Genomic DNA, 26,474 nt, shown 5'->3' with positions numbered 1-26,474 from the left:
CCGACTCTCCCGCCACGGGGGGCCCGACTCTCCCGCCACGGGGGGCCCGACTCTCCCGCCACGGGGGGGCCCGACTCTCCCGCCCGGGGGGCCCGACTCTCCCGCCACGGGGGGCCCGACTCTCCCGCCACGGGGGGCCCGACTCTCCCGCCACCCCGACTCTCCCGCCACGGGGGGGCCCGACTCTCCCGCCACGGGGGGGGGGGGCCCCGACTCTCCCGCCACGGGGGGCCCCGACTCTCCCGCCACGGGGGGCCCCGACTCTCCCGCCACGGGGGGGGACTCTCCCGCCACGGGGGGCCCCGACTCTCCCGCCACGGGGGGCCCCGACTCTCCCGCCACGGGGGGGGCCACGGGGGGCCCGACTCTCCCGCCACGGGGGGGGCCCGACTCTCCCGCCGGGGGGGGGCCCGACTCTCCCGCCACGGGGGGCCCGACTCTCCCGCCACGGGGGGGGCCCGACTCTCCCGCCACGGGGGGGCCCGACTCTCCCGCCACGGGGGGGGCCCGGGGGGGACTCTCCCGCCACGGGGGGGGACTCTCCCGCCACGGGGGCCCCGACTCTCCCGCCACGGGGGCCCCGACTCTCCCGCCACGGGGGGCCCGACTCTCCCGCCACGGGGGGCCCGACTCTCCCGCCACGGGGGGCCCGACTCTCCCGCCAGGGGGGGCCCGACTCTCCCGCCAGGGGGCCCCGACTCTCCCGCCACGGGGGCGCCCGACTCTCCCGGGGGGCGCCCGACTCTCCCGCCACGGGGGGCCCCGACTCTCCCGCCACGGGGGGCCCCGACTCTCCCGCCACGGGGCGCCCCGGGGGCGCCCCGACTCTCCCGCCACGGGGGGGGGGCCCGGGGGCCCCGACTCTCCCGCCACGGGGGGCCCCGACGAAACCTTGATTTAGTCGTCGTTTTGACGGACTTAGGTTCCAAACTTCGCTTTAGACAAGGACTGAACAGAATTATCCCAGATACACTCCGTAGTCCATTTTGCCACTAGAATAAAATGTCTAACTAATGCCAGTCAAAAACACACATAGGACGTTTTCAAAAGGACTAGATTCGGTTTAGGGACAGTTGCTCTTTAAAATATTGTATTAATCAAATGTTCATAATAAAACTTGTATGACCGCCAGGTAGCCAACCGGAGCCGCCGGCATGGTAGCCAACCATGGAGAGCCGGCATGGTAGCCAACCGACCATGGTAGCCAACCGAGCCGGCATGGTAGCCAACGGCATGGAGCCGCCGCTGCCGATAAGTAATAAAATAAAGGCAGCACTTCTAAAATAATATTTCATATCTTGCAAATTCAGCAAGAACTTCATTTTTGCACAAAATGAAAAATGTGGCAGTGACTCGCCAATGGCTTGATGTTTCAGCGTTCGACCACGTCACGTGTGATATGCACCCACAGGACGGACGAGCAAAACCAACCGTCTTAATCCGGACGAAGCCTGAGCTGGAATGTGAAGCTAACTGAAGCTGGTTAGTTTTAGAAAACCCAGAGCAGATCTAGCTTGTTGGGTTGTGTTGATGGAGTCAACGAGGGTGTCTGTGTCACCTTGATGTTGAGGCTGGACACAACAACGTCTCCTGTCGGTGTGATGATGGGAAGGTTCTCACAGCTGATGCCCTTCTCCACGTCTATCACCTGACCTGCACACGCACAACGGGACAGTTCAGGACACAGAATACACACACACACACAGTTCAGGACACAGAATACACACACACACCAAAATCACACAGTACCAGTATCCCCATTTCTAGCAATACCATTGTTACAATATGGTGTAATACCATTAGATGGCGAACACAGCCAGCCAGCCGGCCGGGCGAACACAGCGTTTGTTTTTGTAAGAACCAAATAATGGTATTTATTGGCATCTTTTCATTTTGATCAGTGAAAATGTCATGAATTGAATGTCGTTTCTGGATGTAAAATTGAAATGTACCGATTTTTTGTTATCTGGCGGGGGGGGGGTGGTCCCCGCTGTAAAAGTTTAAATAACATGTTTCCATCCAAGTTATATAGAGAGAAATGTATTCATAAAAAGGCAGCTGTGATGGAACCCGGAAGTTCCAGTCCAATTTGATGAGCGAACAAATTATCGGTCGGATTTTAACACAGTGGGGTCTTTGTGTCGGTACAGTGACGCGATCCTGAGGCCCATTGTTGTGTAATTCATCTACTGTCATCACTAAGTTTCAGCAGGATAATGCAAGGCCCCATGTCACAAGGATTTGTATGTACACAATTCCTGGAAGATGAACATGTCCCAGTTCTTCCATGGCCTCCATACTCACCAGACATGTCACCCATTGAGCATGTTTGGGATGCTCTGGATCGACGTGTACAACAGTGTGTTCTAGTTCCCTCCAATATCCAGCAACTTCACGCAGCCATTGAAGAGGAGTGGGACAGCATTCCACAGGCCACAATCAACAGCCTGATCAACTCTATGTGAAGGAGATGTGTCACGCTGCTTGAGGCAAATGGTGGCAACACCAGATAACGGACTGGGTCTCCGAGCCACACCAGATACGGACTGGGTCTCCGAGCCACACCAGATACGGACTGGGTCTCCGAGCCACACCAGATACGGACTGGGTCTCCGAGCCACACCAGATACGGACTGGGTCTCCGAGCCACACCAGATACGGACTGGGTCTCCGAGCCACACCAGATACGGACTGGGTCTCCGAGCCACACCAGATACGGACTGGGTCTCCGAGCCACACCAGATACGGACTGGGTCTCCGAGCCACACCAGATACGGACTGGGTCTCCGAGCCACACCAGATACGGACTGGGTCTCCGAGCCACACCAGATACGGACTGGGTCTCCGAGCCACACCAGATACGGACTGGGTCTCCGAGCCACACCAGATACGGACTGGGTCTCCGAGCCACACCAGATACGGACTGGGTCTCCGAGCCACACCAGATACGGACTGGGTCTCCGAGCCACACCAGATACGGACTGGGTCTCCGAGCCACACCAGATACGGACTGGGTCTCCGAGCCACACCAGATACGGACTGGGTCTCTGATCCACGACCCTTGACCTTTGAGGTATCTGTGACCAACAGATGCATATCTGTATTCCCAGTTGTGAAATCCATAGATTAGGGTCTAATGAATGTACTAACATTTACATTTACATTTAAGTCATTTAGCAGACGCTCTTATCCAGAGTGACTTCAATTAACTGATTTCCTTAAATGACCTTTAACTATTTTTGTTCAGTATAACCATCATACTTGGAGTCACGTGACGTTATGGTGTCTGGTCCTCCCACTATGACTCAGGAAACCATGCAGTTCATTAGGCTACAGATGAAATAACTTTTGATTAATTTCACAGGGATCTTGATGCTCCTTTAAAACAAATACTGATGCTCTTATTCTGGTGACACGATGATCGACCGATAAGAAATATTATCCATAATGATCTCATCATGTAGACGAGCCTACCTGCAGAGCCTCCTCTGCTCTACGAGCGGTTGGTTCGCGAGCACGTGCCAAGACTTGAGTAGGCACATTTGCTATGTAACGGTTTGTTGAAAAGGCGACGGAAAAACATGGAATTTTACGTTTTTATTCGGGTACGTTTATTTATTTTATCTTTATTTAACGAGGCAAGTCAGTTAAGAACAAATTCTTATTTTCAATGACGGCCTAGGAACAGTGGGTTAACTGCCTGTTCAGGGGCAGAACGACAGATTTGTACCATGTCAGCTCGGGGGTTTGAACTTGCAACCTTCCGGTTACTAGTCCAACGCTCTAACCACTAGGCTACCCTGCCACCCCAATGAACACTTGAGCGAAAAAAAAAAATCCACTGTGTGCACTACATCATCTCTCACCGATTTAAAAAGAAACATCTGCAAGAAGTCAATTTGGTAGAAACACCACCGATGGGGAAATATACATTCTAGAACATACACATTCTAGAACATTCACATGAAATATACATTCTAGAACATTCACATGAGATATATACATTCTAGAACATTGACATAAATCTTTCACCAATTGGATGGAAACCTAAGTAGTGTCTTATAAAATTGTATTTTTAAAATTCTTTCTCAAAAAACATTTGTATATTGTCCCATACAATAATCTGTAATCTGAATTTAATAAAAAACAAAAATGTACTAAAACAAATACCACTGCAGTTACACTTTGAATACCATTGGTTAACAAAAATAGCCTAGTGATTGGTTGAATTCCTTGTCAGTCAGTTTACCTCGCATCATGATTGGTCCCTCCACCCTCATGCCGTGCTGCACCAGCTGTGTTCCTCCCCCCGTCTGCTCGTCTCCTCCCTCCGCAGAGCGACGGAACACGCCCGCACGCACGTCCTCGAACACAGTGAACATCTCGTGCACACGGGCTGTGTAGCCAGCCAGCTCAGTCACCTGGACCGGGTCAAAGGTCAAAGGTTATCCAGTAAAATCAGGGCAGGTGGTAGAGTTTATTATACATTTAAGATCCATGATAGAGCAGTGGTTTCCCCAAAGACTCACTAGTTGTTAGTCTACTTTATCATGGTTCAAAATGAAAGGAAATGAAACATCAGTCCCTGTAACTAATCCCCAGGTTGTGGCAGTAAATGACAAACTGTTCAGTCAACTGACCTGGTAAAACGAGCCAAAAGGGTACTGCACTGTAAAGGGAATGGGGTGACACTGGGAACGCAATCAATCAATGAGAAGTCGGGAGCCTCAACTCCTTGATGGTGCTCATGATCCTCTTGACAGTGAGGGGTTAGGGGCCGTTTCTATAGCCTCACCTCCTTATAAGAGCTCATTAACCTGTTGAGAGTGAGGGGTTAGGGTCTAGGGGTCGTTTCTATAGCCTCACCTTGTATGAGCGCATTATCCTTGACAGTGAGGGGTTAGGGTCTAAGGGTCGTTTCTATAGCCTCACCTTGTATGAGCGCATTAACCTTGACAGTGAGGGGTTAGGGGCCGTTTCTATAGCCTCACCTCCTTATAAGAGCTCATTAACCTCTTGACAGTGAGGGGTTAGGGTCTAGGGGCCGTTTCTATAGCCTCACCTTATAAGAGCTCATTAACCTCTTGACAGTGAGGGGTTAGGGTCTAGGGGCCGTTTCTATAGCCTCACCTCCTTATAAGAGCTCATTAACCTCTTGACAGTGAGGGGTTAGGGTCTAGGGGCCGTTTCTATAGCCTCACCTCCTTATAAGAGCTCATGATTCTCTCGACGGCGTCTGCGGCGGAGTTGAGGAGGTTCCGAGCAGTGGAGAAGGCCTGAGCCCTCTCACTCACTAGGTCCTCCTCTTTCAAATTCATGGCCAACTGCTTCACATCCTCGGAGTCTGAAAGCATACAGAAGATTCATAGCCCACTCATATACACTACATAGCCCACTCATATACACTACATAGCCCACTCATATACACTACATAGCCCACTCATATACACTTCATAGCCCACTCATATACACACCACCACTTCATAGCCCACACCACCACTTCATAGCCCACACCACCACTTCATAGCCCACACCACCACTTCATAGCCCACACCACCACTTCATAGCCCACACCACCACTTCATAGCCCACACCACCACTTCATAGCCCACACCACCACTTCATAGCCCACACCACCACTTCATAGCCCACACCACCACTTCATAGCCCACACCACCACTTCATAGCCCACACCACCACTTCATAGCCCACACCACCACTTCATAGCCCACACCACCACTTCATAGCCCACACCACCACTTCATAGCCCACACCACCACTTCATAGCCCACACCACCACTTCATAGCCCACACCACCACTTCATAGCCCACACCACCACTTCATAGCCCACTCATTTGTAAGCAGTCAAACCCTTCCCCAGCCTTCGTCTGATGGATCATCACTGTTAATCCAAAGTCCAGAGAGGAGGTCGGAGCCCATTTCATATGAGGGGGGGGGGGGGTTGCTGTAGGTTTAGTACTGTAAATCTATCATTACTGTAAACAGAGGAGACCTATAGCTGGAGACGAGCCTACCAGCAGCTAGCTTTGGATGGAGACGCAGGAGATGCCCTGACCAACACACACACACACACACAGGGGGCTTTTGAGGGCAACAAGGCTCCAGTTTGGAGTGTCCACAGCAGTGTCCATATTTCAAAGCTACATGAACCTTGCTAGCTGGCAGGGGTCTAGCAGTATCTGGATGGATGACAGCGATTACAAGCTGGACACTGGAAGAGCATAACTCTAAGCAGAGGAAAGTGCTGAGGCGCTTTATGGAAGCAGCGCTGCGACCGCAGAGTGAGAAGTTGGTCACCCGGTGTTGAGTTCCTGGGGCTCTACGTTGACAAGGATGGCGTGCGACCGACCCAGGATAAGGGAAAGGCTCCAATAAGGAGACTGCGTCAGTGGTTTTTGTTGCGTCTCAACTTAAACGGCTTCCTACCTGATAAAACGACAGTGTCGGAGCCCTTGCGTCACCTACTGGGTCAGGCAGCTCCCTGGAGTTGGACTGACGCTCACCAGGAGCTGCTGCAACTATGATAGAAAACCCCTGTTACTGGTCTGTGAAGAGTCTTCATGTGGGCTCTGAACCCGTTACTACATGGATGAGGTGACTCCTGGGCTGCAAACCCTGAACGTAGGAGTGGGAGGCTGGTCGGCGGAGAAACCGGAGGCCGGGTTAATTGTAAAGGAATCAAACAATTGGAAACCATGTGTTTTACACAGTACCCTTAATTCCATTCTATCCATTACAGTTAACACATCCTCCAATTTAAAAAGTCCTCCACTGGATCACAGACTATAAGGTGTAAGGTAAGCAACTAGCTTCAGCTGCGGGACGGTTTGAGGGAGCGGCTGGTCCCACCACACCCCGGGGGGGAAACCCCCGCGACTGGTCCCACCACACCCCGGGGGGGAAACCCCCGCGACTGGTCCCACCACACCCCGGGGGAACCCCCGCGACTGGTCCCACCACACCCCGGGGGGGAAACCCCCGCGACTGGTCCCACCACACCCCGGGGGGGAACCCCCGCGACTGGTCCCACCACACCCCGGGGGAACCCCGCGACTGGTCCCACCACACCGGGGAACCCCGCGACTGGTCCCACCACACCCGGAGAAACCCCCGACTGGTCCCACACACCCGGGGAACCCCGTGACTGGTCCCACCACACCCGGAGGAACCCCGTGACTGGTCTTACCATATCTGGAGTACCCTGTGGCGGTGATGATTGGTACAGCCACCATGACGAGTCCCGAGGCACTCCACAGGTATTTCATCAGGAACTGCTCTAGCATCACGTACCACAGACGCTTAAACAGGATCAAGTTGATCTGGGACGACAAGGAGCGGTAGGACCGCTGCAGCTGGGACATCTCCACCTAGTGACAGGAGGACATATTCACATGTAATATTATAGAAACAAGGCCTAAATAATCATAATATTGTAATTTAGCAGACACTTCCATCCCAAGCGACTTACAGCTCAATGAGTGAGTGCATAATCTTTAGTATGGTATCAAATCCCTGGGGGGGGGGGAATTGAACCCACAACTAGTGTTGGTAATACAGCCACAGTCACCGCAACAGCCCACCGGCGGTCACGAGTCACGAAGGCAGTCAAATTCCACGTGAATGTTTAGGTCACAGGAATTAGGCTTCTCCAAGCTCTGATGCTGCTGACGAGCCTACCAAACTTGCTACCGGCCAGGTACTCAGGGCCCGCTTACCACTGACATCAATGCAAATGTATTGTAAAATCTAATCATACGCTTCATGAGATCCCATGAGCTCATGTTGGGCAGCATTAAGGCTATGCAATTAAGGGAGAAAACAGAGTGATAGCTCATCCTCTTTTTATTAGAGGCCTTCTATAGGCTAGGCCTGCTATATTTATTTATCAGCTTTCCTAATATGAAGCACATTGCTTCTCTTTACAACAGGAGTATAGACGGACATGGATGGCGTGAAAATTAACCATGGGGAAAACGTCCTCCAGTCGCTATTTAAGTGCAAAGATGACATGTGTTTCTTCCTGCTGGCCCTGTTTCGATACAAGTGACTTGATAATGGTCCATCCAAAATCATTTAGTATATGTAAAAGACAAGATTAAAATCAAGAATAGTCTGATAGGCTAATATTGTAACCCATCATTGGTCAATTATATATCACCACTTGTGAATGATGCTCAGCATAAGAAACAATGCTTCCCCCCCCCTAATCATAGGTCGCACACATCATGTAGCCTAGCCCATAGGCCTATATGTTTTAAATGAAGTTTGTATCACAACTAAAATTCACAAATAACTTAAAATGAAGCACATTAATCCACTTTACAAGGGGTGTAGAGCCTAACTAACGTACATATCGTACGCAGCGAGTGAGTTTCTAGTTGAGGGGATGCTTTTTAAAATGGTGAAAATTTACTTTAAATTTTATTTATTTAACCTGGAAGGGTTCATTGACATTTGAAATGGCTTTTTCAAGAGCGTCCTGGCCAAGATAGAAAGCGCCAACTCCATTCAGCATTTCAGTTCAGTCATATTCAGCCGAGTAACTCATTAACATTCAGACTTTGCCTTCCAAAACGTTATAGGGGTCATTCAGGCTATCAGTGGTAGACTAAATGTTCAGCCTTGGACTTCCTGAGAAGAAAAGAACACTTGTATCGTAGCAGCCTAAAAACCAGCCAATCAGAATCAGAACATGATGTCCTTGCTTTAGTCCAGGCTAGATTACAGCCGTGAATAATACAAGACAGCTCAGAAGAAAACCATACATTATCCCTCCCTTTAGCTCTGAACCTGTGGAATGGGGCATGTCTGTTTACTCTTTGGAGAAAACCATGCATTATCCCTCCCTTTAACTCTGAACCTGTGGAATGGGGCATGTCTGTTTACTCTGGAGAAAACCATACATTATCCCTCCCTTTAGCTCTGAACCTGTGGAATGGGGCATGTCTGTTTACTCTTTGGAGAAAACCATGCATTATCCCTCCCTTTAACTCTGAACCTGTGGAATGGGGCATGTCTGTTTACTCTGGAGAAAACCATACATTATCCCTCCCTTAGCTCTGAACCTGTGGAATGGGGCATGTCTGTTTACTCTGGAGAAAACCATACATTATCCCTCCATTCAGCTCTGAACCTGTAATGGAATGGGGCATGTCTGTTTACTCTGGAAAAACCATGAATAAATCCCTCCCTTTGCTCTGAACCTGTGGAATAACAGCACAGCCTGTTTACTCTGGAGAAAACCATTACATTATCCCTCCCTTTAGCTCTGAACCTGTGGAATGGGTCAATATCAAATCAATCTGGAGAGTTCCTGGAATTATGGGCCCTCACAGATACTGAGAGCAGAGGGGGGGGGGGCTCTGAGACCCTTTGAAACCTCAAGAATGGGAAATGTCTGTTTACAAAAACGTAGTTTCACATTTGCCACTTACAAGGAATTTAGTCTTTACAAATACAACCCCACCTTAACGTAAATCAGTGTGATACACATTCTCTTTAGCTCCTAACCAGTTATACAAATATCCTTATGGAACAGATTTGGCATGCCTGTTTACTCTGGAGAAACCATACATTAGCACCTGTTGATTAGCTCTGAACCTGTGGAATGGACAACAGGCTGTTTACATTTAAATGACAAATACCAAAACAAGATCTAGATTTAAAAGCTTTGAACATTCAGTGGAATGGGGCATGTCTGTTTACTCTGGAGAAATCATACATTATCCCTCCCTTTAGCTCTGAACCCAGAGGAATGGGGCATGTCTGTTTACTCCAGAGAAAACCAGGCATTATCCCTCCCTTTAGCTCTGAACCTGTGGAATGGGGCATGTCTGTTTACTCTGGGAAAACCATTATCCCTCCCTTTGTTTCTGAACCTGTGGAATGGGGCATGTCTGTTTACTCTGGAGAAAACCATGCATTACCTCCCTTTAGCTCTAACCTGTGGAATGGGGCACCTCTGTTTAATAACCCTGGAGGAACAACCAGGCATCCCTCCCTTTAGCTCTGAACCTGTGGAATGGGGCATGTCTGTTTACTCTGGAGAAAACCAGGCATTATCCCTCCCTTTAGCTCTGAACCTGTGGAATGGGGCATGTCTGTTTACTCTGGAGAAAACCATACATTATCCCTCCCTTTAGCTCTGAACCTGTGGAATGGGGCATGTCTGTTTACTCTGGAGGAAAACCAGGCACCTCTGTTTAGCTCTGAACCTGTGGAACAACCAGGCATGTCTGTTTAATCTTTGGAACAACCAGGCAGAATCTGTTTCTTCCTCCATTCAAAATAAAAATGTTTAATAACCCCGAAAAAAGGCCTGCTGTTTAATAACATTAAAACTCTTAGGAAATTTCTCTTATGAATAAAGTGTGGGTTTGGTCTTAGGAACAACTAGGCATTTTAAGCAACAGCACAATGGTCAACTTTAAATCATTACAAAAAAACCCTGAACGGCCTATTTTGGAACATTTGTCAATATCAAATCAATCAGGGTAGAGTTCCTGGAATGTTTTTTGGGCCATTTATTCACAGATACTGAGAGCAAGGGGGGGTGTTTAACAGCCAATCACAGTTAGAGACCCTGTGAAACCTTAAGATTCAAAGTGAAGAAATTCCAACTGTTTATCAACAAATCAGACAGTTTCACATTGAGCCACTTACATTATGTAAAATTTGATGCTTTACAAATACAATCCCCATCCCTTAACGTAAATCAGTGTGAATACACATTCTAACCAGTTATACAAATATCCTTATGGGGGAACAGATTTGCCGAGCCAGGTTTCAGGAGACCCATTACATCAGCACCTGTTGATGAAAAGCTCAAATCAAACTCCATTTTAGACAACAGGCTCGGGGGCATACATTTAAATGACAAATACCAAAACAAAGATCGGGGGGATTTAAAAGCAGAGGGGGTTTGGAGACATTCAGGGCCAGGGGAGTTGCGTTACCTGATATCAACAACAGAACAACCGGGGGGGCCCCTCTAATAACTGGGGAGGAACAACCAGGCCCTCTAATAACCGGGGAGGAACAACCAGGCCCCTCTGTTCAATAACCCAGAGGAACACCAGGCCCCTCTGTTCAACAACCCAGAGGAACAACCAGGCACCTCTGTTCAACACTGGGGGGAGGAACAACCAGGCACCTCTGTTCAAACACCCAGAGGAACAACCAGGCACCTCTGTTCAATAACCCGGGGGAGGAACAACCAGGCACCTCTGTTCAATAACCCAGAGGGGGAACCAGGCAACACAATAACCCAGAGGGGAGCGGCACACTCTGTTCAACACTCGGGGGAGCGCGCAACAGGCACCTCTGGAGGAACAACCAGGCACCTCTGTTCAACACTCGGGGGGAGGAACAACCAGGCACTGGGGGGGGTTCAATAACCTCGGGGGGGAGGAACAACTCGGGGGGACCTCTGTTCAACACTCGGGGGGAGGAACACCAGGGACCTCTGTTCAATAACTCGGGGGAGGAACAACCAGGCACCTCTGTTCAACACTGGGGGAGGAACAACCAGGCACCTCTGTTCAACACCCAGGGGAACAACCAGGGACCTCTGTTCAACACCCAGAGGAACAACCGGGGGGGAGGCACCTCTGTTCAATAACTGGGGGGGGAGGAACAACCAGGCACCTCTGTTCAACACCCAGAGGAACACTGGGGCACCTCTGTTCAATAACCCGGGGGAGGAACACTCGGGGGGAGGCAACTCTGTTCAATAACACCAGAGGAACACCGGGGGGAGGCACCTCTGTTTCAGAGGCAACACTGTTCGGGGGAACAACCAGGCACTCTGTTCAACACCCAGAGGAACAACCAGGCACCTCTGGGGGAGCGCAACACTCGGGGGAGAGGAACACCGGGGACCTCTGTTCAACACCCGGGGAGGAACAACCAGGCACCTCTGTTCAACACCCAGAGGAACAACCAGGCACCTCTGTTCAATAACCCAGGGGAACAACCAGGCACCTCTGTTCAACACCGGGGGGAGCGAGGAACACCAGGCACCTCTGTTCAATAACACCGGGGGGGGGAGGAACAACTCGGGGCACCTCTGTTTACATAACACCGGGGGGGAGCGAACAACTCGGGGGCAACACTGGGGAATAACACCCGGGGAACAACTAGGCACCTCTCGGGGGATAACACCGGGGGAGGAACAACTCGGGGGGAGCGCGCACCTCTGGGAATAACCCCGGGGAACAACTAGGCACCTCTGGGAGCCGAGGGCAACACTCTGGGGGGACCTTCTGCAACAATTCGGGGGGAGCGCAGAAATACGGGGGAAAAAAAAAATGGGGATTTGCAGTCACTTTGGAAAATGGTGTTTTTGGGGGGAGCGCAAATAGCACATTGGGGGGAGCGCTTATAGTCTACTCGGGGGAGTGTGCACATCGGGGGGGCTGTGCTTATAATGTGAAGAAATAGCTTCATAGTTTATCAACATTCGGGGGAGACACTCGGGGGGAGCGCGCAAGCTTGGGGGGAGTCATCCACATTATGTAAGCGTTTGATGCTAGGGGTTGTATTAATTTGGGATCTCAACACATCCCACAACTCGGGGGTCCCAGTCCACAGTTGGAATATTTAACACTCACACAGAATAGATCAACGCGCAACACTGGGGGAGTAACACTCGGGGGAGCTAGTGCTTTTGCTGGGGAGCGCAACACTGGGAGCGCGCAACACTTGGGGGCGCGCAACAATGTGGACTGGGGAGCGCGCAACACTCGGGAGGGCGCAGTGCCGCTGGCCGCAGAAAAATATATGGATTGTTTTTAGGGTGCATTATGGACACAAAGGGGACGCTGCTGTGAAATTCGAGGCTTCAATCTTCAAGTCTCTATCAAGTGCTTGTCAAATTGAGAATGAGAGACTGATGAAATGTGAGCAGCCTACGCAAAAAAACAGAAAAAAGACCTCATGCCTTACAAGCTACTTTTTTCAAATCATTAGAGTCGCATCATGCAGCCTTACAATGCATTAATAAACACATACGGCCCAATGTTTGCGGAAAAGTTACATGACTAAATTAAGCATATAGGAGTACCGTTTCTTTGTTACCTGCTTAACACAGAATAGCTGCATGTGCAACACTCACGCAAAATAGTTGGGAAATAACCTTTCTAATTTATACAACTTGTTCAATTGTATTCTTCACACTATAAAATAATGCCACGGCATTCTAAGCAAATCTTGTCTGCTAAATGAACTAGTGTAGCCCACAGCCATTTGGCATATCCAGAGCAGGTCCTAACATATAAGGACAACTCAGAGTTGTATCTATTGCTCTATTCTGTTCTTCTGAAATAGACTACGTTTACGCCTTTCTAAAATAAATTATTGATTTATTGTTAAGATGTGGGCTATATTAAAATGGATTGATTAGACTTAAAAATGTAGATGTTCCAAAGGTCTGCATCAGTGGCTTGTAGGCTTTGTGTGGAAACCAGGAGACGCTAAATGTGTTTGATAAATTATCTTGGGTAGGGAGCAGTATTTTCACATCCGGATGAAAAGCGTGCCCAAAATAAACTGCCTGTTACTCAGGCCCAGAAGCTAATATATGCATATAATTGGTAGATTTGGATTGAAAACACACTAAAGTTTCTAAAACTGTTATACTCGCAGACATAATTTTAACAGAACTGATATGGCAGGCGAAACCCCAAGGACAATCCCCCCGCCAAAAAAAGAAATTCAGCCTACCACTATTTTCAATGGTTGTCACTCTTATATAAAGGTGAAGTCCTCCCAGATTGCAGTTCCCAGGGCTTCCACTAGATGTCAGTCTTTAGAAAAAGTTTCAGGGGTGGTTTATGGAAATATGATGCAGAAATTTCAGTTTCTCTAGGTGGCTGTAGTGTTTCCAAGTGCATGAATGAGAGCACTTTGGTATTTTTCTCCGGTAAAGACTAACGATTCTCCATCTTAAATTGTATTTATTTATGTATATTTAAGGTACCTATATTTTAAGGTTTGATTATAAATGCTGTTTGACTTGTTTGGATAAGTTTATTAGTAAGGTTTGGGATTCATTTTATATGCATTTTGGAGGGAAACTGGGTGGATTATTGACTGAAGCGCACCAGCTAAACTGAGTTTATGGATATAAAGAAGAACATTATAGAACAAAAAGGACCATTTGTGATGTAACTGGGACCTTTTTGAGTGACAACAGAAGACCAAAGGCATTTATATAAATATATTATTTATATCGCCATTTCTGACTTTCATGGCGTACCTGTCTGGTTGAAATATGTTTCTCATGCTTTTGTATGCGGGGAGTTGTCCTCAGATAATCGCATGTTGTGCTTTCGCAGTAAAGCTTTTTTGAAATCTGACACAGCGGCTGGATTAAGTTAAGATTTTATTTTTATTGATTAACAAGAAGTTAAGCTTTATTTTGACATATAACACTTGTGATTTTATGAAAGTTAAATATTTATAATTCTGTAGTATTAATTTCGCTCTCTGCAATTTCACCGGATGTTGGCCAGGTGGGACACTACCGTCCCACCTGCCCATTTGAAGTTAATTAACAGTCAATTACCAGTGAGACCGACAGTTATTTGCTTGACAATCACCGGCTGATTTCCTGACCTCCACAGCCCACAACCTTGGCTTTGCTAGCGCCACACTCTTACCAACGGAGGTGGCAGCTAGCCTAGCGGTTAGAGCGACGGGTTACTAACCAAAAGGTAGCTGGTTAGAATCCCCGAGTCGACAAGGTGAACAAATCTGTGGATGTGCCCTTGAGCAAGGCACTTAGCCCTAATTGCTCCTGTAAATTGCTCCTGTAAATCGCTCTGGATTACAGTGTCTGCAAAAAATTACGACAACATAATGTAACGTGTCATTACAAGACCATTAAATGGGGTTGATGCATGGCTTGGGTAAGAGTCAGCATTTACAAACCAACACAGCTGCACACTAGAGAGTGTTGAAACAGAGGGGTTTAAAAAAAAACAAGCAGCACTTCAGATTGGCCAACAGGAGATTAGGTTCTCCATTTCTACTTGGTCACATGACAAGACTCCCCCCCCCCCCCCACTGACTCCTGGCCTGACCACTCAAACACAGTAAAGAGGGTTCTCTTCACAACAGACGAGAACATTATGAAAATCATTCAAATTAAATTAAAGTTCACTCAATGCAACATCTGGAATGCTTGACAGAGTTCCCTTCCTTTCATTATTTCTTCAAACGGAACATTATCAGGCATCAGTCTGATCACACCTGCAGAATCCCAGAGCCTTTATGAAAGGCAGAGAAAGTCTGATTTTTTTTTATTTAACTTGGCAAGTCAGTTAAGAACAAATTCTTATTTACAATGACTGCCTACCCCCGGCCAACGATGGGCCAATTGTGCGCCGCCCCTATGGGACTCCCAATCACGGCCCGTTGTGATACAGCCTGGATTCTAACCAGGGTGTCTGTAGTGACGCCGCTGGCACGGAGATGCAGGGCCTTAGACCTCTGTGCCACCGGGGAGACGGATTACACCTGGCAGTCTTTTTCCCTTCCACCTGACATAAATATCTCTGAACTTTGAGCATTCTGACATTGACAGAACGGTCAACGGTCATGTTTACCTTGTGCTCTCTATATATTCACTAGGTGTGTCTGCATTTACCCAGGTGTGAGAGTTACCTTGTGTCCTCCGTAGAAGGCGATCTCCTCCGAGTTGGCGATGATGCGCGAGTGCATGTACCTCAACTCTCCTTTCCTCCGGGCTTCTTCCACCACTAGCTTACCAAACCGCGGCGAAAACATCCTCAGAACCTTCGTGATAAAAGATATTTGCGTCAAAAAACAACCAGAGTAATAACAAAAAGTGGGTGAGAGAACTACCATCTGTGGAAATCATTTCAAAACTTTTTTTGTTTTGTCAAAACAAAAACAAAAACGCTGAAAAAAATCCCAATAAACCAAATATTAAAAGGTATTAAGACTAAATTTTTAAAAAGCACATGAGACACCTTGGCGGTGATTGCCACGACCACGCCGGCGATGACGGAGGGCCAGGTGGTGTTGGCTCCTTTAGACTCCGCTGTCCTGAGGAGGGTATAACAGGTCACCACCACGTCCAGACACGGCTTGGTCAGGTTGGAGTACAGGTGGGCCACAGATCCAGCAAACATCACCATGTCTTCTGTCAGAGACTGGAGGAGAAGAATATGACACTGTTCATTATATTGGTGAGAGCAGAACAATTTTGCATTTTGTTTATAACTCAACCCCTTGAGAAAGACTAGAGGGACAGACAGAGACACGAGACACGGGCCGGCTTCAGCCATAAGCTGAAGGGGCAGCAGGCTGCTAGGAACTCAGGTCAGGGTGTCAACTTACTGTTAAAAGTTTAAAAAAAAAAAAGAATACAAAACGTGCAAGTATTTTTTACATTTATCTAAGTTAGCTCCAGTTCTGTTAATGATATCAATGAGTGACTAACAAAATACATTTTAAATTAAAAAAATAAAAGGAGGGTCCCTGATTAGGTCAGGGTTTCCGTTAGGAACTCAGTCGGAGTCTCAACTGTTGAGTTCAAAAAGCAGAATACACAAGGTACAAGCTCTACATTTGGTTGTACGTCAGCAGTTTCTCTTGCCATGTCAGTCACTAGCTCGGTGTCCATCCAATTAGCTTGCCATGTCAGCCACTAGCTCTGTGTCCATCCAATTAGCTTGCCATGTCAGCCACTAGCTCTGTGTCCATCCAATTAGCTTGCCATGTCAGCCACTAGCTCTGTGTCCATCCAATTAGCTTGCCATGTCAGCCACTAGCTCTGTGTCCATCCAATTAGCTTGCCATGTCAGCCACTAGCTAGGTGTCCATCCAATTAGCTTGCCATGTCAGCCACTAGCTAGGTGTCCATCCAATTAGCTTGCCATGTCAGTCACTAGCTAGGTGTCCATCCAATTAGCTTGCCATGTCAGTCACTAGCTCTGTGTCCATCCAATTAGCTTGCCATGTCAGTCACTAGCTAGGTGTCCATCCAATTAGCTTGCCATGTCAGCCACTAGCTAGGTGTCCATCCAATTAGCTTGCCATGTCAGCCACTAGCTAGGTGTCCATCCAATTAGCTTGCCATGTCAGCCACTAGCTAGGTGTCCATCCAACTAGCTTGCCATGTCAGTCACTAGCTCGGTGTCCATCCAATTAGCTTGCCATGTCAGCCACTAGCTAGGTGTCCATCCAATTAGCTTGCCATGTGTCACTAGCTCGGTGTCCATCCAATTAGCTTGCCATGTCAGTCACTAGCTCGGTGTCCATCCAATTAGCTTGCCATGTCAGCCACTAGCTAGGTGTGTCATGTCAGTCACAAGGTGTCCATCCAATTAGCTTGCCATGTCAGTCACTAGCTCGGTGTCCATCCAATTAGCTTGCCATGTCAGTCACTAGCTCGGTGTCCATCCAATTAGCTTGCCATGTCAGCCACTAGCTAGGTGTCCATCCAATTAGCTTGCCATGTCAGCCACTAGCTAGGTGTCCATCCAATTTGCTTGCCATGTCAGCCACTAGCTAGGTGTCCATCCAATTAGCTTGCCATGTAAGTCACTAGCTCGGTGTCCATCCAATTAGCTTGCCATGTAAGCCACTAGCTAGGTGTCCATCCAATTAGCTTTCCATGTCAGTCACTAGCTCGGTGTCCATCCAATTAGCTTGCCATGTCAGCCACTAGCTAGGTGTCCATCCAATTAGCTTGCCATGTCAGTCACTAGCTCGGTGTCCATCCAATTAGCTTTCCATGTCAGTCACTAGCTCGGTGTCCATCCAATTAGCTTTCCATGTCAGTCACTAGCTCGGTGTCCATCCAATTAGCTTGCCATGTCAGCCACTAGCTAGGTGTCCATCCAATTAGCTTGCACATTTTTCACGTTGTGATTTTTTTTTTTACAACATGACGTCAATCACACCACGATCAGAAACTATTTCACACTGGTAAGATTTTTTTACATGACACAGGGAACGTGCCCAGGGGCCCTGACCTTCAGGGGGTCCCCATTGATTTAGTTAGTCACTCTCATTCAGATATCATTAACAAGGTTATTAGTCATGGCAAAATTGCAGGAAATTTGCTTAAAAATTTCAACAAAATCTGTGCCCTATAGCAAATTAAGTAGGATGAAATGTGTTATAAATTGCTGCATTTCCTGCCGCAACATGGCAAAAATGTAGAAAATATGTAGAACTACAGAAAACATGTTTTAAAACTGCAACATTTTCTCTCCCAGTGTCAAAATGTGTAGAATTGCTGTAAAATTAACTTTAAAAACATACACAAATGTTTTGCCCGCAACCAAATCTTGCATAGGGCCCCTGAAAAGGCTAGAGCCTTCCCTGCACACGCACCCCCCCACACACACACACCTGGTCTGGGTTGGCGAGGCGTCCGTCCATGTTGCTGACGCGGTAGTATGTTTGGTTGCTGAAGTAGAGCTTATAGGCGTGGGTAACCAAGCGCGTGCGGAAGGCCAGTGCCAGCTGTCCCTCTAGGTAACGGATGGCGCTGTTCACAAAGGTGGCCGGGACAGCAATGAGCAGCCATTTTGTCAACTCCCACACAAACGCCTGGGGGTCCTTCTTCACAATGGTCTTCACTGTAAGAGGATAGAAGTGTATTTAGTCCACCAATCTGCAAAGACAGATATTCTACTTATGCTCTGCTCCCAACAGCCTCAGACAACAGTCACAGGGGTTAAGTGCCTTGCTCAAGAGCACAACAGCAAGAGCATAGTACCTGGAATCTGAAAGCAGCCACCTGCCAGGTTGCCAGTTCATCGACCCGGACTGGTCATTCGAACCAGCAACATTCAATGTCTGTCCTACCTACCTATCATGCCGTCCAGGTTGGCCACGTAGATCGAGAGGAAGGTTCTGGAGATGAGAGCCAGGGAGTGGAACCCCAGCAGACCCAACTCCTTACAGAACAGCTGGGGAAACAGGATACGAAGCAGGTGACTTAGCCTCTTCAGAAACTCCTGGTTCACAGCCGGCGAATTACTACTTTTCTTCCTTCCTTGTTTCTCTGACCCCTCCAGTAGCAGCCCGTTAGAGTTTATGGAGGGGACTGGGAGCGGTGTACCCCCGACATTCTTCCTGAGTTTAGCCCATAAGTACGGGTAGAGTTTCTTGATTCCATAGGCAGCGACGAGAAGGATAACTGCTTTTCTGGCATGGGAAGTTCTCTTGAGTTGCTCGGGAAGCTTTTCATACATTACCAACATTGTTAAGGCTGGTTAGCAAGCGGCTTTAATAAAGCCAAATACAGCCGAGCTCTCCAAACTGAAACACCTGTTAACGTTAATCCCACGATGACCTCTATATAGCTACAACCTTTTTATAAAAAAAAAAAATTAAGTGCTTATTGCTGCCTAGTCAACGTTGCAAGCATAACAAAAAAATGCCATCAACTATAACATTCACTTAGCCAGTTAAAGCAACTATGAAACAACCTCTTTCAAGCGAAACAGAAATGCCGATAGACAGTCCATCGCAGACGCAGTGCTACTGCTCGCTAACCTTAGCTAGCTAAGTTACTTAACAACCAGGACAACTAGAAAGCCGTGATAGAGATGAAACGTGCTCTCTAATAACATATCGGTAACGTTGACATCTAACTATATATATATATTATATCCATATATTCACACGAGACGTATTTACAGACGAACAACACTCACTGAAATGAAGAAAAAAAAATCAAAACAACACTTCCTAAGCTACTTAGCTAGCATGCTAACTTTAGCTGAAACTTTCTGTCAACTTCCATATCACTGGCTGGATAACGTTACCCGTCCAGTAGCAGCTCGCTACAGCTAGGAAGGTGACCTTCTGGGGAGGGAAAAACAACCCCCCGACTTCGACAGTCAAAATGCTCTAGTAATGTTTGACAATGTCTTGCATCAGATGTGTTATTCAACACGGACTCCTCTTCTTCTACGATATAATGGATTGATTTGGCACCGCGTATTTATAACTCGGTGATTGGCGCAGATCTTCTTCTTCTTCTTCGGTGGGGTTTTAAAGGGCGGACTTTACAACCCTGAAAAGGAGTATTGCCGCCCACTACTGGCTACAGGAAAAAAAACGGGGAGGGGGGATTCCATAATTAAAAAACGGGGAGGGGGGATTCCATAATTAAAAAACGGGGAGGGGGATTCCATAATTAAAAAACGGGGAGGGGGAATCCATAATTAAAAAACGGGGGGGGGGGACATCACTTTTAACTTCCTCAAACATCCCGAAAAATATATTACTAAAAACATGCTTTTTGCAATGCCTTTTTGCCTTTTGCCTTTTGCACACACCTTTTGCACACATTGTATATAGACTGTACATTGTATATAAACTGCCCATTTTTTTTCTACTGTGTTATTGACTTGTTAATTGTTTACTCCATGTGTAACTCTGTGTTGTCTGTTCACACTGCTATGCTTTATTTTGGCCAGGTCGCAGTTGCAAATGAGAACTTGTTCTCAACTAGCCTACCTGGTTAAATAAAGGTGAAATTAAAAATAAAAATTCCCTCAGAGCACTGCACAGATCTGGGGACCTGAGAGGATGGTACTGCTCCAGCCAGTAATCCGTGCAGCAACAGATGATCCATTATATTGGCCAGATACTCTAGTGGCCTCTCTAACAATGACCATGTTTACATGCGCACAATATTCCGGATAGGAAGCTCATATCCTGCTCATGAGTATCCTTGTATCAATGAATAAACTAAACTAAGGCAGGTATTTTTCAACTCAACCAGACCAGGCCCTTCTCAGAGTTGTCATACCTGAACAGCACTTTATTTGCCAAGGTAGAGTACATGATCAGTGAATATATTAAATGTACAGGCTACAATGTGGGGATCTCATGCATGGTAATAACTACATGTATATTCGACGTGCATCCTTGGCATAAAGTTTTATAATATTCTACTCAATCGATAGGCTTCATTAATGTCATTCGGGCTGTTTTGAAGTTGATACAACTGGCTATGATAGCTGAGGTTCATAGCTCGGTTCTGAACTAATATGTATACCAAACATTTGAGTCCATACACAGATCGAATAGATAGCTAGCTACACATCCATGGGCATACAGGGATTTTAATCATCCACTGCACAATAAGCAAGAACATAGCTAGCTACGTTATTTCATCTATCTGCATGGCAAATATCAGCAAGGCAATCTTACAAAATTGTACATTCAATTTGCAGTAAATTCTTTAGCTAGCTTGATTTTTTATATCCACTGTTTCACCAGATGGCAGCCTGGTTTGCTGGTTGTTTCAGGAGTCCCTGTCACAACACCCATAAAGCTCGTCAGCTAGCTTGCAAAATCGCGATTTTTGTAAATTAACTTTATGATTAAAAAAATGCATAATCGTTTGTCTCTACATATTCCTGTCAACTGTACATTTTTTGCATGATTTATTATGACAATAATACATAATAATAATAATGATAATTACTAACATTTGCTTCCATTCTTAGTATTTTTTGTCAGCCATCTTTGCTTGAAGAAAGTCTCCAAGCCTTGGGTCAAATTCGTCATGGAAACCATTCGATATGATTGGTCATCGCCCGCCGAGAAAAGTGTACTTTTTCACCGCCACCCACGCCACCTTCACACCGCCCTCTCCGCTTCTCGCCGCTTTCCTTCCATTGAAATGAATGTGAAGCAGTGTTTAACCGCGCGGCCACCTGTGCTAGTGTATCATGAGGGTAATTGTATATGTCTATGTAATGTATCTATGTAATGTATCATTGTAGGCCTTAACAGTATATGTATCTATGTTAACAATAATAATAACAATAGGGACCACAATGGAAAATAGTATCTGACTTTAAATGTACTGTGTTATGGCGTTCTTATGTAGGTATCATCACCTAGTGCTCCCACTCTCCCTATAAACAAAAAGAAACCACTCACAATGCAGTTAACAGATCGTGTGGTAGGCTACCAGACCACTCAGTCAGAATGCTGCAGTTAACAGATCGTGTGGTAGGCTACCAGACCACACAGTCAGAACGCTGCAGTTAACAGATCGTGTGGTAGGCTACCAGACCACACAGTCAGAACGCTGCAGTTAACAGATCGTGTGGTAGGCTACCAGACCACTCAGTCAGAACGCTGCAGTTAACAGATCGTGTGGTAGGCTACCAGACCACACAGTCAGAACGCTGCAGTTAACAGATCGTGTGGTAGGCTACCAGACCACTCAGTCAGAACGCTGCAGTTAACAGATCGTGTGGTAGGCTACCAGACCACTCAGTCAGAACGCTGCAGTTAACAGATCGTGTGGTAGGCTACCAGACCACACAGTCAGAATGCTGCAGTTAACAGATCGTGTGGTAGGCTACCAGACCACACAGTCAGAATGCTGCAGTTAACAGATCCTGTGGTAGGCTACCAGGCCACTCAGTCAGAACGCTGCAGTTAACAGATCGTGTGGTAGGCTACCAGACCACTCAGTCAGAAGTTGCTGCAGTTAACAGATCGTGTGGTAGGCTACCAGACCACTCAGTCAGAATGCTGCAGTTAACAGATCGTGTGGTAGGCTACCAGACCACTCAGTCAGAACGCTGCAGTTAACAGATCGTGTGGTAGGCTACCAGACCACTCAGTCAGAACGCTGCAGTTAACAGATCGTGTGGTAGGCTACCAGACCACTCAGTCAGAATGCTGCAGTTAACAGATCGTGTGGTAGGCTACCAGACCACTCAGTCAGAACGCTGCAGTTAACAGATCGTGTGGTAGGCTACCAGACCACACAGTCAGAATGCTGCAGTTAACAGATCGTGTGGTAGGCTACCAGACCACACAGTCAGAATGCTGCAGTTAACAGATCGTGTGGTAGGCTACCAGACCACACAGTCAGAACGCTGCAGTTAACAGATCGTGTGGTAGGCTACCAGACCACACAGTCAGAACGCTGCAGTTAACAGATCGTGTGGTAGGCTACCAGACCACTCAGTCAGAACGCTGCAGTTAACAGATCGTGTGGTAGGCTACCAGACCACACAGTCAGAACGCTGCAGTTAACAGATCGTGTGGTAGGCTACCAGACCACACAGTCAGAACGCTGCAGTTAACAGATCGTGTGGTAGGCTACCAGACCACACAGTCAGAACGCTGCAGTTAACAGATCGTGTGGTAGGCTACCAGACCACTCAGTCAGAACGCTGCAGTTAACAGATCGTGTGGTAGGCTACCAGACCACTCAGTCAGAATGCTGCAGTTAACAATCACTTGAATAAAAACAGCATTTACAAAATTCATACAAGAAACATTTATTTGTCATTTGAATCATATGAATAATTCAGAAACTGATGTGAGATCAGATAAAAAGCAGTACAAATGGCCAAAAAAAATGACAAAGATAGAAAAAGCTTCATATCTTTTGTTTTTTACAGGGTGCATTCATTGCTATGCAAAATAACAATTCATAAAGTCCATCAAAATGTCCATAGTCACAACCACAGAAGAAGGAAAGTAGAAGTTGAAGAGAAATCTTTATCCTCCTCGTAGGTCAAATACATGTTTTGCCTCCAGTCCTTGTTGCTAAAATGAACGAAAGAGTAATTTAGAAATGAAAGCAGTTCCCTTGGCTTCCTCCTCATTACGGTCCATAATAATCCAAGTAGATATGAGGAGGATAATGTCATTTACAACCTCAAGGAAAGAAAACAAGGGGGGAAATTGCATTGCCATAATAAAACAGTCTAGAACCTTTTCTAGCATGAGAGCTACTTTTTTTTAAAATTCAAAATGAAACCTTTCGCAAGCTACTTTTTTTATTGCTTTCAAAATAGGCACATTCTTCTCATATCTCCCGTGCAACTCTTCCCTGGGTCCTTGCTGTACAACAGATGTGTTTTCTGTCAACATACCTGGTAAAGTCATGGTTATTAACCAACTCCAAGGGGGGACCCTATTAAACTATATTTAGTATTTTCCTAAATTCTGTTTTCTCCATTTTCATTTTTCCTGGTTTGGGAGGTTTTTTTTCTTCTTCTGATCAATATTAGAATGATTCATAGAGAAACAACGAGGATCTAAGTCCATGTCAATGCTTCAATCACATCAGAACACCATGTTTGAAGTCTGGAACCCCCCCAAAAGAGTATTTTTTTGTGTAATTCGCCTTTAATTATGCACCTAGCAAGAGAGGAATGTGTCGGTCTAGTGATGTTTGTGCTGTTAGGCCTACAGCTACAACACATCATGGCAGAGTTTATAAAACAATCATCACCCAATTGATGCATATAATCATTATATACACTGAGTGTACAAAACATTAAGCTCTTTCCATGACATAGACTGACCAGGTGAATCTCCAGGTGAAAGCTATGATCCCTTATTGATGTCACTTGTTAAATCCACTTAAAATCAGTGTAGATGAAGGGGAGGAGGCGGGTTAAAGAAGGATTTTTTAAATCTTGAGATAATTGAGACATTGATTGTGTATGTGTGTCATTCAGAGGATGAATGGGCAAGACAATATATTTCAATTGGCAGATATTGTGTTACGTTTGGCTTCTTGAGCCAATAGTGTCTAACCAGGGGTGGGATAATGTCAATGTTGATTTGATTGGACAGAAGCTGGGTGCTTCATGTTTATGACAGTTTGCGGAAAGAACAATGCGTGTTTTTTAACTATTACAGCGTTCTAAAATGGATTATAATGTGCTTAGAGTCGTTGTCCTGCTGGAAGGTGAACCTTCGCCCCAGTCTGAGGTGCTGAGCGCTCTGGAGCAGGTTTTCATCAAGGATCTCTCTGTACTTTGCTCTGTTCAGCTTCCCTCGATCCTGACTAGTCTCCCTGTCCCTGCCTCTGAAAACTTCCCCACAGTATGTTGCCGCCACCACCATACTTCACCATAGGGAGGGTGCCAGGTTTCCTCCAGACGTGACGCTTGGCATTCAGGCCAAAGAGTTCAGTCTTGGTTTCATCAGACCAGAGAATCTTGTTTCTCATGTTCTGAGAGTCTTTTGGCAAACTCCCAAGCGGGCTGTCATTTGACTTTTTACTGAGGAGTGGCTTCTGTCTGGCCACTCTACCATAAAGGCCTGATTGGTGGAGTGCTGCAGAGATAGTTGTCCTTCTGGAAGATTCTCCCATCTCCACAAAGGAACTCTGGAGCTCTGTCAGAGTGACCATTGGGTTCTTGGTGACCTCCCCCGACCAAGGCCCTTCCCCCTCGATTGCTCACTTTAGCCTGGCGGCCAGCTCCAGGAAGAGTCTTGGTGGTTCCAAACTTCTTCCATTTCAGAATGATGGAGGCCACTGTGTTGTTGGGGACCTTCAACGCTGCAGGCATGTGTTGGTAATGCTGCAATAAAAATGTGGTACCCTTCCCCAGATCTAAGCCTAGACACAATCCTGTCTCGGACCTCTACAGACAATTCCTTGGACCTCATGGCTTGGTTTTTGTTCTGACATCATGCACTGTCAACTGTGGGACCTTATATAGACAGGCGTGTACCTTTCCAAATCATGTCCAATCAATTGAATTTACCACAGGTGGACTCCAATCAAGTTGTAGAAACATCTCAAGGATGATCAATGGAAACAGGATGCACCTGAGCTCAATTTCAAGTCTCATAGCTAAGGGTCTGAATACTTATGTCAATAAGGCATTTTTTTTTGTATAAATTTGCAAACATTTCTAAAAACCTGTTTTTGCTTTGGAGTATTGTGTGTAGATTGATGATGATTTTAAAAAATTTAATCCATTTTAGAATAAGGCTGTAACGTAACAAAATGTTGAAAAAGTCAAGGGGTCTGAATACTTTACGAAAGTACTGTATGTTTTTCCTTCCTGTAATACACATGATATCCAGTGTTCTATGCGGGACTCTCGTCTGTTCTATGCGGGACTCTCGTCTGTTCTATGCGGGACTCTCGTCTGTTCTATGCGGGACTCTCGTCTGTTCTATGCGGGACTCTCGTCTGTTCTATGCGGGACTCTCGTCTGTTCTATGCGGGACTCTCGTCTGTTCTATGCGGTATGCGGGACTCTCGTCTGTTCTATGCGGGACTCTCGTCTGTTCTATGCGGGACTCTCGTCTGTTCTATGCGGGACTCTAGTCTGTTCTATGCGGGACTCTCGTCTGTTCTATGCGGGACTCTCGTCTGTTCTATGCGGGACTCTCGTCTGTTCTATGCGGGACTCTCGTCTGTTCTATGCGGGACTCGTCTATTCTATGCGGGACTCGTCTGTTCTATGCGGGACTCTCGTCTGTTCTATGCGGGACTCTCGTCTGTTCTATGCGGGACTCGTCTATTCTATGCGGGACTCGTCTGTTCTATGCGGGACTCGTCTGTTCTATGCGGGACTCGTCGTTATGTAATCAACTTATATCTGTGACATGGTGACTGATGTCAGACTAGAGGTACGCTGAGCACTCTGATAATATATCTGTGACATGGTGA

The 26,474-nt window shown here is 46.9% G+C and overlaps 1 protein-coding gene across 1 annotated transcript in view; it reads right to left on the bottom strand.

Moving 5' to 3' along the window:
* The window catches only part of abcd1 (ATP-binding cassette, sub-family D (ALD), member 1), a 140,167-nt gene extending 120,116 nt beyond the window's left edge, over positions 1-20,051 (bottom strand). The window contains exons 1-8 of the mRNA XM_046344796.1: positions 18,873-20,051; positions 18,410-18,639; positions 16,018-16,200; positions 15,689-15,820; positions 7,209-7,389; positions 5,202-5,344; positions 4,250-4,421; positions 1,559-1,653 (exon numbers count right to left, since the gene is read on the bottom strand). Of these exons, the coding sequence (XP_046200752.1) occupies positions 1,559-1,653; positions 4,250-4,421; positions 5,202-5,344; positions 7,209-7,389; positions 15,689-15,820; positions 16,018-16,200; positions 18,410-18,639; positions 18,873-19,266 (1,530 nt within the window). The 5' untranslated portion in view covers positions 19,267-20,051. The remainder of the gene's footprint in view (positions 1-1,558; positions 1,654-4,249; positions 4,422-5,201; positions 5,345-7,208; positions 7,390-15,688; positions 15,821-16,017; positions 16,201-18,409; positions 18,640-18,872) is intronic.
* Positions 20,052-26,474: the final 6,423 nt, after the last annotated feature.

This window comes from Oncorhynchus gorbuscha, linkage group LG03 (assembly GCF_021184085.1).
Source record: "Oncorhynchus gorbuscha isolate QuinsamMale2020 ecotype Even-year linkage group LG03, OgorEven_v1.0, whole genome shotgun sequence".
Classification (NCBI taxonomy): domain Eukaryota; kingdom Metazoa; phylum Chordata; class Actinopteri; order Salmoniformes; family Salmonidae; genus Oncorhynchus; species Oncorhynchus gorbuscha.
This window is presented reverse-complemented; position numbering and strand designations above follow the sequence as displayed.